This window comes from Pelodiscus sinensis, chromosome 9, assembly GCF_052426305.1.
Source record: "Pelodiscus sinensis isolate ZL-2025 chromosome 9, ASM5242630v1, whole genome shotgun sequence".
NCBI classification, from domain to species: domain Eukaryota; kingdom Metazoa; phylum Chordata; order Testudines; family Trionychidae; genus Pelodiscus; species Pelodiscus sinensis.
This window is the reverse complement of record NC_143060.1, coordinates 19,177,448-19,192,420: the sequence shown is the minus strand read 5'-3', so window position 1 is coordinate 19,192,420 and position 14,973 is coordinate 19,177,448. Positions and strand designations below refer to the sequence as shown.

At 46.2% G+C, this 14,973-nt stretch overlaps 1 protein-coding gene across 1 annotated transcript in view; it reads right to left on the bottom strand.

Moving 5' to 3' along the window:
• Positions 1-10,091, bottom strand: part of PGM1 (phosphoglucomutase 1) — a 29,587-nt gene extending 19,496 nt beyond the window's left edge. The window contains exon 1 of the mRNA XM_006125039.5: positions 9,765-10,091. Within this exon, the coding sequence (XP_006125101.1) occupies positions 9,765-10,010 (246 nt within the window). The 5' untranslated portion in view covers positions 10,011-10,091. The remainder of the gene's footprint in view (positions 1-9,764) is intronic.
• Between the last annotated feature and the right edge of the window lie 4,882 nt (positions 10,092-14,973).

The following is a 14,973-nucleotide window of genomic DNA, read 5'->3' as shown; positions in this document are numbered from 1 at the left end:
GGCAATCAGAAGATCTCAGTCACCTACAGTTTCCTTATATTACTGTCATTCTGTCAGCCAACAGTTTCTCCACTTCAAGTATTGTACAGTGCTTAATTGAATAGCTTTCCTCTAATAAACACTGGAGTTACTTGCTGGGCACAATGGGCCAAAGACCCCTTGGGAAAATCCAGAATAACCCCAGTGAAGTTACTTCAGATTGAGTACAGTCCAACTACGAGCAGAATTTACCTTAAGGTTTTTTAAAAAATGCTATTATGTTGGAAAAGATACGTTTGTATAAAACTGTAAATATTGACAATTAAAATCGTGCAGAAAAGTGTGGCAGCCAAATTATCTGAAATCCCAAGAAATGTCATCTAGACTGGCACGATGCCAACGTTTTGAAAATGCATGTAGTGCCATCCTTCTGAATTCTGCAAAGTTAACACATCGGTTAAAAATAACCAACAATATGTTTAATACTGTTCCTGCTTCTGTGCATTTTACAAGCATTAATTGAGCAATTTACAAAGCCATATTTCATTATGATCCAGCCTGCCTGCTATGAAAGCAAAAGAAGAGAAAAAAAAGTCATAATTTGACAATTTGCAAAGTGTTCTATGGGGATGATTTCTTGATGTCTCCGCTCTGCAACCATTTCAAAGTTAACAAGTGCTTTTCCCAGAGAGGCATAGGTGATGATGACATTATACAAATTACAGTAAACTTCAGATAATCCAGCACCTTTAGGACCCAGGGGGTGCCAGATTAACAGATATGCTGGAGTACTGGAAGGGGGTCTGGGGTGGGGGTGGGGGGTCGGCAGGGGACTGCGCAGCGTGGGAGAGGGTGGCGCTGCGGGACCAACCCGGCAGCACCCCAGCTACTCTGCCCCTGGCTTCCCCAAGTCCGCTGCTCCTGAAACTGACCAGCGGCTGACTTGGGGAAGCTGGGGACAGAGCAGCTCCAACTGTCCTGCTGGCCGGAGCACTTCCGGGTTCCAGTTGGTGCTGGACTATCAGGAGTGCCGGACCACTGGATGCCAGACAATTGGAGTTTTACTGTAATAACTAAAAACCAGTGAGGCTAATTGCAGCTTTATTCAAGACAGACAGGGGGAAAATATCAGGGTTAAGTGCAAAGAGGAAGACAGTGGTGGAGAGCAGGGGCAGATGACGATTTTGCGAGACCCAGGGCAGCACAGTTTCGTGGGGCTCCCCTTTGCCACGGCACATGCACAGTGGTGCTATGGCACATGCACGGGGCTTCTAGAAGCGCAGGGCCCGGGGCGGCTGCCCCACTCGCCCTGCCCTATATCCGTCCCAGGTGGAGAGGGTCTCTCTTCTAGTCCCTGAGCAGCTGAAGCCCTTAATAGCTAAGCATCCAGTGGGACCTCTGATCTGGCTGAGCCCCATGGCCATGTTTGCTTAAGCAGGGCCCCACCCCTTTTGCAGAAGGGACTGCTACTGTGTAGAGAAAACTACTCTCCATTCCTTGAAGGAGTATTCTGGACTAATGTACTTCTGTTTAGTTATTTTGTCTTGTGAACTTGGCTATATATTAGTTAACTCATCTTTAATTTCAGAGGGGTAGCCGTTGTAAGTGGTTTCAGCAAAAACAACCAGAAGTCTGGTGGCACCTTCAAGGCTAACACATTTATTTGAGCATAAGCTTTTGTGGGCTACCTCTCACTTTGTCAGATACATGAAGTGAAAGCTTCATTGTGGTAGGGATTAATTTATACAGAGATGGGAATGTTACATTATTATGACGACAGGTTTCAAAGGTAGCCACTATTCTGTTTCAGAAGAAATGACAAGGAGTCTCATTGCACTTTAAAGACTAACATTTATTAGGGCATAAGCTTTCGTAAGCTACAACTCACTTCATCAAATGCTGAAGAAGAAAACTGCCTTTTTTTTTCCTTCTTCAACATCTGATCAAGTGAGCTGCAGCCCACAAAAGCTTATGCCCTAATAAATGCATTAGTCTTTAAGGTACCACAGGACTCATTGTTTCAGCTTTATTTTGCTATCCTGAAATGCATAAGCATGGTAGTTTAGTTCTTAGGTATAGGTTTCCCTCTTGTGGTATAGAAATGGAAAAACACTCCTCAGTGTTTAACAAGTTTCTACACATACTCCATTCACATACTTCAGGGGGTAGCCGAGTTAGTCTGTTACAGAAAAAAATAGCAAGCAAATGGTCTGGTAGCACTTTATAGACTAACAAAACATGTAGATGGTATCATGAGCTTTCTTTCCATTCACATAGTGGGTCTGCTTTCCAATCACTGCAAAAGGATTTGCATAGGAAATTTCCATTGGTATTTGTTAAAAAAAAAAACCTAGGCAAGCAGTTTCCTCTCAATTCCAGATGGCACAGAGTTCAATTTACGGTAGGATATCCAACCCCTTGAAATGCCTCATTATTCAAGCATATGCGAAAAGTAAATTCTTAGAATAAGTTCCCCATTTATGGCATGGGGAAGATTTATATGAAACTACATACCCATTGGCAGGGGGAAAAGGCTACTATGAACCCACTCATTTATATTTGTGCAACACACACACTAATGCATATGAGTGGAATTCAGCTACCAAAGTCTAATGTGTTTTCTTGGCTTCATTTAGTTTGATTTTGTCACAAAGATAGAAATGCAGAGGTATATTTAATGGTACAGTTTTCTAGTTTGCTACCAAGACAAACTGAACATGTAAGAATGTGGCCAGGTTTATGAACTTTTTCAGGCTAACGGCCGTCTTTGGTTAATGGTAAAAAGAGACCAAACAAGATTGTGTTTTCATAGAGAATTTAAACTTTAGACTGTGAATCTTAGTCAAAAGGTCATTTTCCTGCTATTTTTACATATTTACTTTCAGTACCACAAATTGTATCCAACTAAGCCTCTGTGATTCTGAAAAATGCAGAGAACCTAATTCTGTCATTAGCCATCACTACTAAGATTATCAAAGTCACCTTTCCATATTGCTTATGTTTTATAAACGACAGTAAATCTAACCCTGTACTACAGGCACTATTTTATATTTGAAAGACATTCACCTTATAACAGAGAATCTTATGAGATGAGAACTGAGCGTCAGTTACTGTACAGAGTATCTTTAACACAATCTGTTCTCAGGTGAAAAAATAATTTTGGACTCAAAACACAGTTTTGGCTATGCCTAGAGAGGACAAATGAACCTACCTTTCTTTCTAGATTAAGACTGAATGAAGTGATTTTCAAGATGGAATGAAACTAGGAAATGAATTACAATCTAAATAGCACAATATTTACACACCAAGTGACAAGGTCTGCTGCATGGGAATATGAAATGCTCAGTGTGTCCCCGCTCTAATTTCTAGCAATTTTCTCTGATTTGGTGGCATACATAGGCCCATATACCCAGTTAAACATTCACAACTAAAGCTACAATTCTCTCATGGAGGTTATGGAAGTCATAGATTCCATGACTTTCTGCAGCCACTGTGACTTCCTCAGCAGCTGCTTTGACTGACTCTAGGGTCCCAGAGTCAGCTGCACCAGATCTGAGGCCAGCACCAAGGATCAGCTGATCAGGTAGTCCCAGGGGCTAGCCACACCAGCCACTACTCAGGTAGCCCCAGGTAGTTGGCTCCAGGAAACACCAGGATGGCAACAGTGCAATTGGCTGTAGGCAGTTCCTGAACAGTGGACCTGTGGGCATGCTGGGGACCCCTGAGCAGCAGTGATCCTAGGAGACCTAGAACCATGGCCCTAGAAGTGTTCAGAGACTGGTCCTCAGGAGAGTAGCAGCAGCCGGGGAAGTCAACCCGCAGCACTGAAGCAGCAGCCCCCTGGAGCAGTGGGCCCCAGAAGTAGAGATTTAGTCAGGGATATTTTCATAGAAGTCACAGACATGTCATAGGCCATGAATTTTTATTTATTTCCTGTGACCTGTACTGGACTTTTACCCAAAATGCTTGTGACTCAATCTTAGCCTTAGCCCACAAGGCATGGACGCCTCTGACCTGTGCACCTTTGTTGTGAGCATTACAAACAAATGGCACCTTATCCTGCAGTATCTCCAGAACCGAGACAGAAACCGCTCCACAGAACATCACGATGTCTTTCAAGCAGCCTTGCTGCAAGCCTTAAAACAAATCCTGGTTGCTCCCAGCAGTCGTGCAGCAGCCGAACAGGGAGCAGCACTATTTCTGGGCCCAGGAAATAAGCACTGACTGGTAGAGTTGCGTCATTATCAGGCCTGTTGATGGGGAGAGCCAAGGGGGCCGCTGCCACACAGCTCTGAGACTGAAAGGGCCCCGAGGCTCCTGGCTGCCACTGCTGCGACAGCAGCAGCTGGAACCTCAGGCCCTTTAAATCCCTGCTGCAGCACCAGGCTGCATGCTCCAGGTGGTTCTAAGACCTGGGGCGGCAAATTACACTCTGGCCAGAAGTCCCCATGCCTTCCATGTGAGGCTGGGTTCCTTCTGGGAGTGTGGAGTCCCCTCCCCCCTTCCCCCAACCTTGCTTAAGGGCCCGCAGAGGCTGTTAGTGCCCCGATCATTATGTACCTAAGGTATGATAAGCAGGAGCTGCACAGCTTTCGAATGTGGAAGGCCACTTTCCCTGGCCCTTCAGCACAGCAACATTAAAGAGAGAGGTGCTCTGATAATGGAGAAGCGAGTGGCAAACAATGTCAGGCTGCTATCAGTCCGTGGGGAAACAATTCCAAGTTGGTAAGTCCACCATGGAAGCTGTGCTGATCCAAGTGTGCAGGGCCATTAATCAACGTCTGCCAAGAAGGGTAACAGGCAGGACATAGGAGATAGTTTTACTTCAATGAGGTTCCCTACCTACAGTGAGGCTTGAGAAGGCACACAAATTCCTATCTTGGCACCAGATCCCTTACCTAGACAAAGAATACATAAACCATAACAGCTATTTTCAATGGCCTTGCAAGCACCTGTGGATCACAGGAGGCATTTCACCAACGTCAGCATGGGGATGATCAGGGAAGATACATGACGCCCGCATCTTTAGGAACACAGGTCTGTTGGGAAAGCTGCTATCAGGGACTCATTCCAGATGGCAAAACAACCATAGATTATGTTGAAATGCCAATAGTGATCCTGGAAGGCCCAGCCTAGCACTTGTTCATGGACAGCAGTAAGGAGCGGTTCAACAATAGGCTACACAAGTGCAGAATGGTGGTAGAATGGGATCCAGAAATCTTCACGGGCACAACTGTTTGCAGTACATGCACTTGCAATGAAAATTTCCACTGCCTCCCCTAGGTGACCATATGTGAGATCAGTCTCCTCAGGGTAACAGAGGGAGGTAAATTAGAACTAAATAACAGCACAGAACACAGAGCCAGGACTGGTAGATGTAAACAAACTTTATGGGACTGCAGGAAACTTGGCCACACCCATAAAAAGTGGACATCCAGCTAACTAAAATCATTCCAGATGGCAGATGTTTCCAGACCCAGAGAGTTCTAGACTAGAGAGGTTCAACCTGTGTTACCATCAGTATTAAGGTGGTGATGGGGGAGGGGTTTCTATGTTATCTCATGGCTACAAGGGAGCAGATGCTACAAGCATCTGATCCTTATGCTGCTATGCTATGTACTGCAATGATGCAGGAAAGTTTCCTACCGTAGTGGAAGAAATAAGGCAGTCCTCCCCAAAAGCTGCTGCAAAAGATTGCAGAGTACTACCATGAAAATTTCCTTGAGATCATCTACCGATCAATGTATGCATCTGTTTTACCAGGTCCCTTCCAGTGACTTAACTTACCTGTAACTTCGACTTAATTGCTCCACCTCTGTGAGAGGCATAGCACCTTATTCAATATTGATGGATCCACAGAGAGGCAGTACAGACATTTGTATGTGCTGATAGAATTGGTTTCCAGGAAGTGTTCCACAATGCTCTGCTGTGACTGCTTTGAGAATGATTTTCAGCTCTGCTGCATAGCAGCCAGGTTCACGGGAACCTCTCCCCCACCCCCCTTTCCGTTAAAGCCCTGGGAGTTTTTTAATTCCTATTTCCTGTTTAATCAGCACGGAGAGCTCACCAACTCTGCTGATCATGGCAACTCAGTGCCCCACATGTGCTCCAATCTGGAGTAGACAAGAGGTGGCGGACCTTACTGGTCAGTAGGGGGAAGAGCCTGGGCAGGCATAGCTTTGATCCAGCTGAAGAAATGTAAATATTTATGAAAAGATTGCACATGACATGAGGGAGAAGGGCTATCACAGGGACACGCAGCAGTACCCAGTGAAAATCAACTTTAAGAACTTTGTCAGATGTACCAAAAGGCAAAGGAGGTGAACAGTCATCTAGTTCTGCACCACAGACATGCAGCTTCTAAAATGAGCTGCAAGTGCTTCTCATCAGTTACCTCCAATGCAGCATAGATACCTCGTAGGGGGTCCATGTCCCAGGCAGGAGGAGGAGCATAGGAAGCAGGTGAAAGGTGGATTCATGCTCCTTGAGTGTCAGAAGGTATTTTTAATCCTGGAGCCCAGCTGGTTGCAAGGCAGCATGGTGGCCAAACATAGTGCCAGGGAAGGCATCTCTGGTGAGTGTGCATTTCCAATGAAGTTGTAGTGTAAGGGTTACATGCTCTTACATTTTATGTTTAATGTGAAGAAAAAGTAGGCTGCAGTGGGTATCTGCTTCCCAGGGGCCACCACCAGATATGCAGAGGGTACCCCCTCTTCCCCCGCCTCCCCCCAAAAAAAGACTCAGAAGGCAGCTTCTATCAACCTACTAGGCTTGAAGTGTTGACCAGACTTTGGTTGGCCAATGTAAAATTTAGTTCTTTTCAATTTCTCCTTGGCAGCTTTCTTTTTCAGTTCTTTCACAACAGAAAGTATACACTACTTGCTTCAGTAGAAACGTCAAGGAATTGCAACACTATAATCTTCCTGATTGAAATCTTCACCTATGATTAGTCTGCAGTAGTAGCTGTTTGGTTAAGTTAGTTAATACTTTCCTTGCTCTCTCTAAGGTACACCGTCTTCCTTCACATATCAGCCTTTAGCCTCCTAGCCCACACTATCATTTTCTTCTTTCTTTGCTTCATGTGTCCTGTTTCTTTCCAGAATAATGTCTTTCTTCAAAGCTCTACTTTGCCATACCAATTTCAGCCTAATCAGACCAATTACTAGGCAAAGCAAACACTTTTTGGCAAACATAATATGCAGCTGTGTCTGACTAAAGGTTCCAAATTACTGCTCCATTTGTGTGTACTGTAGCAACAGCATATCTGGGAAAGGGACCCTCTTTAAAAGACATATTTCTATAGATTAGGGTTACCCTTCTAATGTACTTTCTGGGGATGTGAAGCACAGGTTGATGACTGCAGGAGCAGAGCTCAGGATTAGAGCAAACTACTGGATCCTGATTCTGTAAAACACTTACACACACGTAACTTTACAGAGTGAACTAAAAGGAACTACTCCTCTGCACAAAATTACACCGGGGCAAGAAAAACACACCGGCCTGTTCTCCCCAGACTCCCAAAAAGCACATTACTAGGAAAACTCGGTAACCACAAACTATAGAAATATTTTTTCTAAGGAGGGTCCCTATCCCTAGATAAAACACTATCATTACAGTACACTCAGAAATGCGGCAGTTATTTGGAAGTGTAAGAGTGTTAGTCACACCTAACGAAAGGGCTGTTTTGGATGCAGGCTTGCTTAGCTTTCATCCCACTCCCTACCCCTCTTGGGAGCCCTGGAGTGTGCAGAAGCATCACCAATGGCATGGTTATCAGCCTGCTGGAAAGATGCCAGATCCCATTAGATGCCATGGTATGCTTCCAAAAATTGGACAAACCAGCCTTTTATCCTACAGCAAATAATTCCACTATTTGTTTATTTGTGAGGGTCTTGAACTGCTTCCTGCTGACACTGCAGGTAAGCAACACAAATGTTTCGACAGTAACATTCCCACTCTACCTCTTTTCAAAAAAAATTTCACTCCATTGTGGCTGTTTCTTTTCTTTTTAAATTAAAATAAGCTGCCCCATCCACTTCTTTCATCACTGAATACAAGAAGGCGCCATTCTAGTTAAGGCAGGAGAAACTTTGGCATGGACTGAAGGTTACGAAGTGAACGGCTGCCAAGAGGAGAATATAAAAGAAAGTTCTATAGGACTTTTCTTGGAAACTGTAAATTACATTCTTACCCTGTGAGAAATTACTGGCTTCAAGTAATTGCCCATGCTCCTACCTTGCTGCAGCAACTGTCTGCAACTAGCCAGTATCTTCAGCTCAGCCTACATGCCACCTTACAAGGGACAGTGTCTCACGCTGATGAGAGGCATCTGAACAGTCAGGAGGTCGAGAACATGACATGGTCCATTTGTTAGGTTTCATGTAACTCGCCTGCTGAAACAAGGCTCGTCACTACTGATTTAGCACTTTCTGAGTTGTTCTAGCAGCATCTCATCTCCATCTGGTGGGCGAAGAAGCCAAGGGACACAATTATCATTGATCAAGCAGTCCCGCATCTTCAACTCAAAAGCCTGACTCCATCCAAAAATCTCTCATGTGGAGTATTTTTCGCTACTGACTATTTCTTGAAAAACTACAACTGTGGCTCAGTGCTGACAGTTATACGTCCATCTTTAGTTACAGACATCTGACTGTATATAGTTCAGCATGAACCTAACATTCTGAATCTCTATGTATAGCCACATCCGTAGATTACAATTTTCAGTTCACTTAGATATCATTACTTGAGATCCATACTCCAAGCTCAAGGTTTTAGTATCCGTGTCTGCTGCATAATTAGTCACTTTACTTCCATTGGCTTGGTGCAGAAATGTCATCAGTTTCCTGCTTCTGCCATTGCACTTTCCACAGGGGCTAGCCTAGACAGAATTTTCTTCATAGCTTAAGAATAATTATTACTTCAGTTTCCTGAGTGGTTAGGAGCCAGTTTCACAGCTGAAAGAGACAACTCCTGCCTTCTGCCACTCTCATACCAAGCCAACAGGCCCTAAAGCCCTGTTTTCTAGTACAAGGTGAATGTCCGGGTGTGGGTGAGGAACTAGAGGTCTAACAAGACCAGAGCTGTTTCCTTAAAGCTGGGCATGCCTTTGCACAGTCCAGGCCATAGGGAGGGCTTGCAACTGAGTAAACAAACCCTGGTTTCTAACCAGAAAAGCTTTTGCCACGCAGACCAGACGGATTCCAAGGAGCTTGGCAGCCTAGCCTTGCCATGGGCCAGCCTAAGGGAGGGCTGCATGCATTGCTGAAGCAAGCTTAGGGAAACTGTATCCCTAGTGCCTGAAAGGTTAACTTAAATGTCAAAGAGCCTCCGACCTAAGGCTTTCCCCCAAGGTGAACGCAAGAGCAGGGCCACCCCGCCCCTAGCGAGCAGGGCTCTCCGTGCGAAGAACGCCGCCTGCGGCTCACCTCCCCACCACACCCCGTGCGGCGCAGTCAGACCCCGTCCTCTCCTGAAGGGCAGCGCCCTCCCCACCTGGGGCCTCCGCTCCGCAGGCCCCAGCCACGCCAGCGCCCAGGCGGCTGCTCCCCGCCACTCGCAGGCTCGCTAGGCCGGGAGGGGGCGTGCAATGGGGGGGAGGGGACTCAAGCAGCCGCTGTCACGGTGACTAGGGGCAGGCCTCCAGCCAGTGAGGGGGGGCACCGACTAGCTGTCCCCCCCCCCGCACAATCCAAGGAGAGGGAAGGGGAAGTGCGAGAGGCAGGGAGCCGCGGGCCCTGCAGGGGAGCTGCGCTGCTGGCGCAGCGGCCGCGGGTCCAGGGCCCTACCCCGTTGGCGGCGGCGATCCGGATGATCAGCTGGATGGCCTCGGTCATGTAGAAGCGGCCGTCGCCGCCCACCACCAGCGTGGCCTCCTGCCTCTCGGCCGGCGGCAGCGTGGCCAGGATGCTCTGGATGAAGTTCTCGGCGTAGTGCGCATTGCCCTGGAACACCCGCACCCGCTTGCGCAGCCCGCTGGTGCCGGGCTTCTGGTCCGCGTAGGCGCGGGTCTGCACCGTCACCGGCTTCACCATGCTGCTGCCGGGCTGGGCGGCCGAGAGCTGCGGGGCTGCTGGGGGCGCGCTCCCCGTCTTCGCCCCGGGCCGCCGCGGGGCTGGCCTTGTGCCGTCATCAGCCGGCCCCTCCGCCCACTTAAAGACACAACCAGGCCTGTCCTCGGTCAGTGGCCGGGGAGGGAGCCAGCACCTACCGCCCGGTGTTTGCTCTGGGTGGGGAGGATCTAGCCGCGATACGCTTTCCCCCCGGGGATTTCTGGCGCCAGGACTACATATTGCAGGGCTGAGAGTCGCCCGCGTTTGCTGAGCTGGAGCATGCGGGGGATCAGCCCCTGTGGGCAGGACGCAAATGCTCTGTGGGGTTGTCTGCACCCGTGTTTCTTAAACTTTTTGAGCTCGTGGAACACCAAACAATATTTTTTTTATGTGGAACACTTATGAACATTTTCTTCAAAAAAAAAAATTGTCAGACAAAAAAAGACAAAAACAAAGCAGAGGTTGGGGCACACCTGTGAGTTGTTCACGGAACACCGGTGTTCTGCAGAACATAGTTTAACTTGTTTTTTAATAAAGTACCCCTTTAAAAAAATTATAAGTACTCTCAGTACCTACAGTTTTCAGACACACAACATTTTTCTCTACCATTGCAACACATTTGTTTAAACATCTTAATCGTAGCCAGGCAGGCAGTGAAATTTCTGGGTGTAAAAAGTACAAAAATAATAAAGCGCCATAAAACTTAAAACAAAAATTTAGTTTTCTCCTAATTTCAGTTGTGTCGAGGTTCCCCCCAACCCTCCAGACTTCTCTGGAGTACACCTAAGGGTACTCATACTACTGGTTGAGAAACATTGGTCTACACTATCACCTAAGTCAATGTCAGTTAAGTGGCTCCCAAATGTAAAAAAACCTCCACCTGCTAAAGCCAGGTAACTTACATGGACTTAGTGCCCTGAACCTAGGCTAGTGAGTAGGCCCAGGAGTGGCCCTCCCTCAGCTCAGTGGGATGCAAGGGTGTGGTAACCAAGATGGGCTCCAGACTCATGAAAAGGGTACAGAAGATTAAGTGCTTCTTATAACTATTTTGAAGTTTTTGCACAATATGCATTTCTGTAACAATTTATTTTCTGCAAATACATTATAAGTTTGCAGGTGTCTTTAATGTAAATTGGCAGTGGGTGTAATCCTGACCCCATTGAAGTCTGGGTAGTTTTGTCATTGTTTTCTGAAAGGCCAGGATTCACTCAGTATGTCTAAAGACCAGAGCAGGGGGACTGGGAGTCAGGACTCCTAAATTCAGTTCCTGGTTCTTCTACTGATTCACTATGTTACCTTGAGCAAATGTTTTAACACTGGTGTTCCTTGGTTCTCCAGGTAAAATGGCTAAAACGATACCTATAAGAGGTGGATATTTAATTGTTCACAAAGTATTTTGAAATTCCCTGGTGTAAGGCCCTATAGATGTGCTGTGTTTTATTATTATAGTTCTCCAGGAGAAATGAAGATAGTGGATGCCCAACGTTGTTGTTTATTATAGCATTACTTTTAACCTCTTCAGTGGTGAAGCAGCACTTAGAATGTGCTTCTGTCTCATAGGCAGGAAGGCACTAATACTCATTCTGAACTCATGGAATTAGTTTAATTCATCTAGAGCCATCAGAGGGACAGCAGAGATATGCAAATACATACATCTGTTGGGCCTCAGTAGTTAAATATCAAGCTCTGGTAAAAGAACCAATACCCTATAGAGAAAGATTTGGGGCTAAGGTGAAGAGAAGGGGCAGAGGAGGGAGACAATGGAATCACAAGAGCAAAGGAAGATATAATATTGCTGTCTGTTTTCTATGGGTGCTTTGAGATTCTAGCTCTTGGGCAGTGATGGTCAACCATGCTTAATAAGTGGGCTGTATGAGTGGTCTCCATCTCAGTAGGCTACATGCAGCCCGCTTATCTACTCTTTGTCCCCCTCTCCCACGGGCCTCTCATGCCCTGGGGCACTAGAGCTCCACACTTACTTGCTTCTCCCCCACTCTCCCGGCACTTACAGAAAACCACAAATGTGCTGATTTGTGCTCCGTTCTTGCTCCTCCCACCACTGTTCTTGGGTGAAGTCCTGATCCTACTGAAATCAGTGGGAGTTTGCCATTGGCTTAAATGGAAACAGGATTTCACCCTGTCAGCCCTGGTGAAGGCTAGACCTTCACCAGACTCCTGTGTTTGCATCCCATGCACAGGACCCTTTAAGCTTCTCTTGTTCTGGGTAGGGCCCTGAACTGTCTGTGTCTTTGGTTTCTCTGACCAACTTCTAGGGCACAGACTCTCAGTCATCCCTTCTCTGAAGTGGGATTCCAGCTCTCATAGACCCCCTGACCCATACTGACTATCATGGACCTCCACACTCCAGTCACTAAAGCAGATCTGTTTCAACCTTGTGGGCAGTGGCTTGTAGTTCACCTCCCCAGGGACACATAACAACTGAAATACAACCTTTGCAAAAGTGTTTCTAAAGCAGGTACGCTTCACTGTGAACAGCACAAGAGATACGCAGATCTGAACAAAATGATACAACCCCTACATGCTCTTCACTGCCTCCCTTCTCTCGCCTCCCTTGTGCGTTCTTTGGGCCCAAATTCGAGTCCCCTAGGGTGTCTAGGATCTTCCATTTTCTCTTGCAGATCTGCAGGGACTGTGCCTTGAGCTGGGAAAGCTTGCATGCTTCGATGACCCTGAGAGCTATGCCGGCTGGAGTTATCACTCCTGGTAGGGTCACCCAAGCCAGTTAGGTCAAAGGGTATGAGCCAGACTCAAGGCAATCCACCAGTCATCCCTCTGCAGGGTTGTGAGTCAGGCTAACAATGTGTCCCTGAAAATGCTTTCCATTGTTGAAACAGATACAAATTGCGTTTGTCACACATTTGCAAATACAGTCATCAATGGTGGAGAACCACAGTCTGCTGGACATAGGACTAGACAGTACTGGCCAACCAGCAAATCTTGTTAATGCTATGACAGTGGGGAGTCAAAGCTGCACTGAAGCTCTTCAGCTAAAATAGGGCTGTCAGGCTAAGTCCACATTTAAAATGCTATAGTGGCAGAACTGCAGTGCTACAGCTACACTGCCGCAGTGTTTCAGTGCTGTACATAGTCACTAAAGTGACAGAAAGGGTTCTCTCATTTCTGCAGTTCAAGGGTGGGGAACCAAAGGCCCTGGGGCTGGATGCAGCCCCCAGCTTACCTGGATCTGGCGCAGCCCCTGACCCAAAACAGGTTCCTCACCCCTGCTGGAGTTAATCTCTCTCTTAGGGTACGTCTAGACCACAGGCTTTTGTCAACAGAGGCTTTGTCGACAGAGAGCATCAAGACTACATCCAGTTCTGTTGACAAAGCAAGTCGCTTTGTCGACATGAGAGTGTAGACGCAAAGGACAGTGTAGATGCAATAATGCCTTCTGTCGACAGAACTTTGTTGACAAAAGGCATTAGTCCTCATAGAATGAGGTTTACTGCTATCGACAAAACTTCTGAGCTCTGTCAACATTATGTCGACAGAACTCGGTGGTCATGTAGACACAGGTATAGTTTGGTCGACAAAACCTCACTTTTGTCAACAAAACCCTGTAGTCTAGACACACCCTTAGAGGTGGTAGCTACGTCAACAGATGAATTCTTCCATTGACTTAGACCCACTAGTTCTGTTTTGGTACGTCAGCATGAATAGAGCTGCCAGCCATCTGTACTTCGAGCTTTCTTTGTTGTGTAAGTGGAAGGGAATGGTGATTTGAAACTTTAATAGCGCAACCATTCTGATTTCTGCCAGCCCAAACCTGAAGTAACACTTGGCTAGTGCAAAAAATACTTTGGGGACGTTACATCTATTCAAGTGTTTCTCAAACTTTTTTTTTTATAAAGTATCCCTTTAAAAAAAATTTTAAGTACCCCCAGTACCTACGCAATTTTTTTTCTACCATTGCGATATATTTGTTTAAACAACTTAATCGTAGCCAGGCAGGCAATGAAATCTTTGGGTGTAAAAAGTACAAAAATAATAAAGCGCTGTAAAACTTAAAACAAAAATTCAGTTTTCTCCAAATTTCAGTTGTGTTGACATACCAGACTTCTCTCGAGTACCCCTAAGGGTACTCATACCACTGGCTGAGAAACACTGCTCTATTCTACTTCTATCACTCTGTAACTTTTATTTTTCTTTTAAAGAAGCAAACCAAATCTGATCTTCCTGGCATCTTGCATGTGTGGTAATCTTGGTATATAACCTAGGGTGCATCTCCACTGCAGGGCTTAACTGGAAATAAGCTATGCAAATTGCGCTTCGTCAATTGCATAGTTTATTTCAAAATAGCTTATTTTGCAATAGTGTCGCAGTGTAGATGTACCAGAGAAGACACTTTGATATACTTGTAGAGCCCCTTATCATATTTTGTTAATAAATTCTTACTTGAAATTGTCAAATGTTAGTGCTTTCTTGGAATGATGGTCAAAACGCACGGTCGTCAAAGATCATTTTATGCTATATTTGTGCTTTCTGGATCCACAGGGGCTGAAATGGCCTCCATGCAGGGGCCATCAATGGCAGAGGAGTTGGCAACTGCCCCATTGCACAGTGATTTAAAAGGGCCACGGTCTGCTGGACACTGCCACTGCTGCTACTTCAGCAGTGGCACTGGCCAGAGCTCCAGACTCTTAATCGATGCCAGAGCCCCCAGTGCCCCAACAGCGCTGAAAAGGCTAGCTGGGGTCAGATAGCCCCAATCCTGCTCTTTCTAACTGAGGCCCTGCCCATTATGCATAGATGATGGAACTAGAGATGCAAGCACTCCTTGGTGAAGGGGTTTCCATTACATACAGGGTTCACAGTTTGATCCAATAGCTCTCCTTACCCCCATTATAAATTTGTTCCAGCACCCTTGCTCATACATGCCCCCATGCTCTAATTATAACAGCCTGTCCTAGGCTGCTTGTGGGAT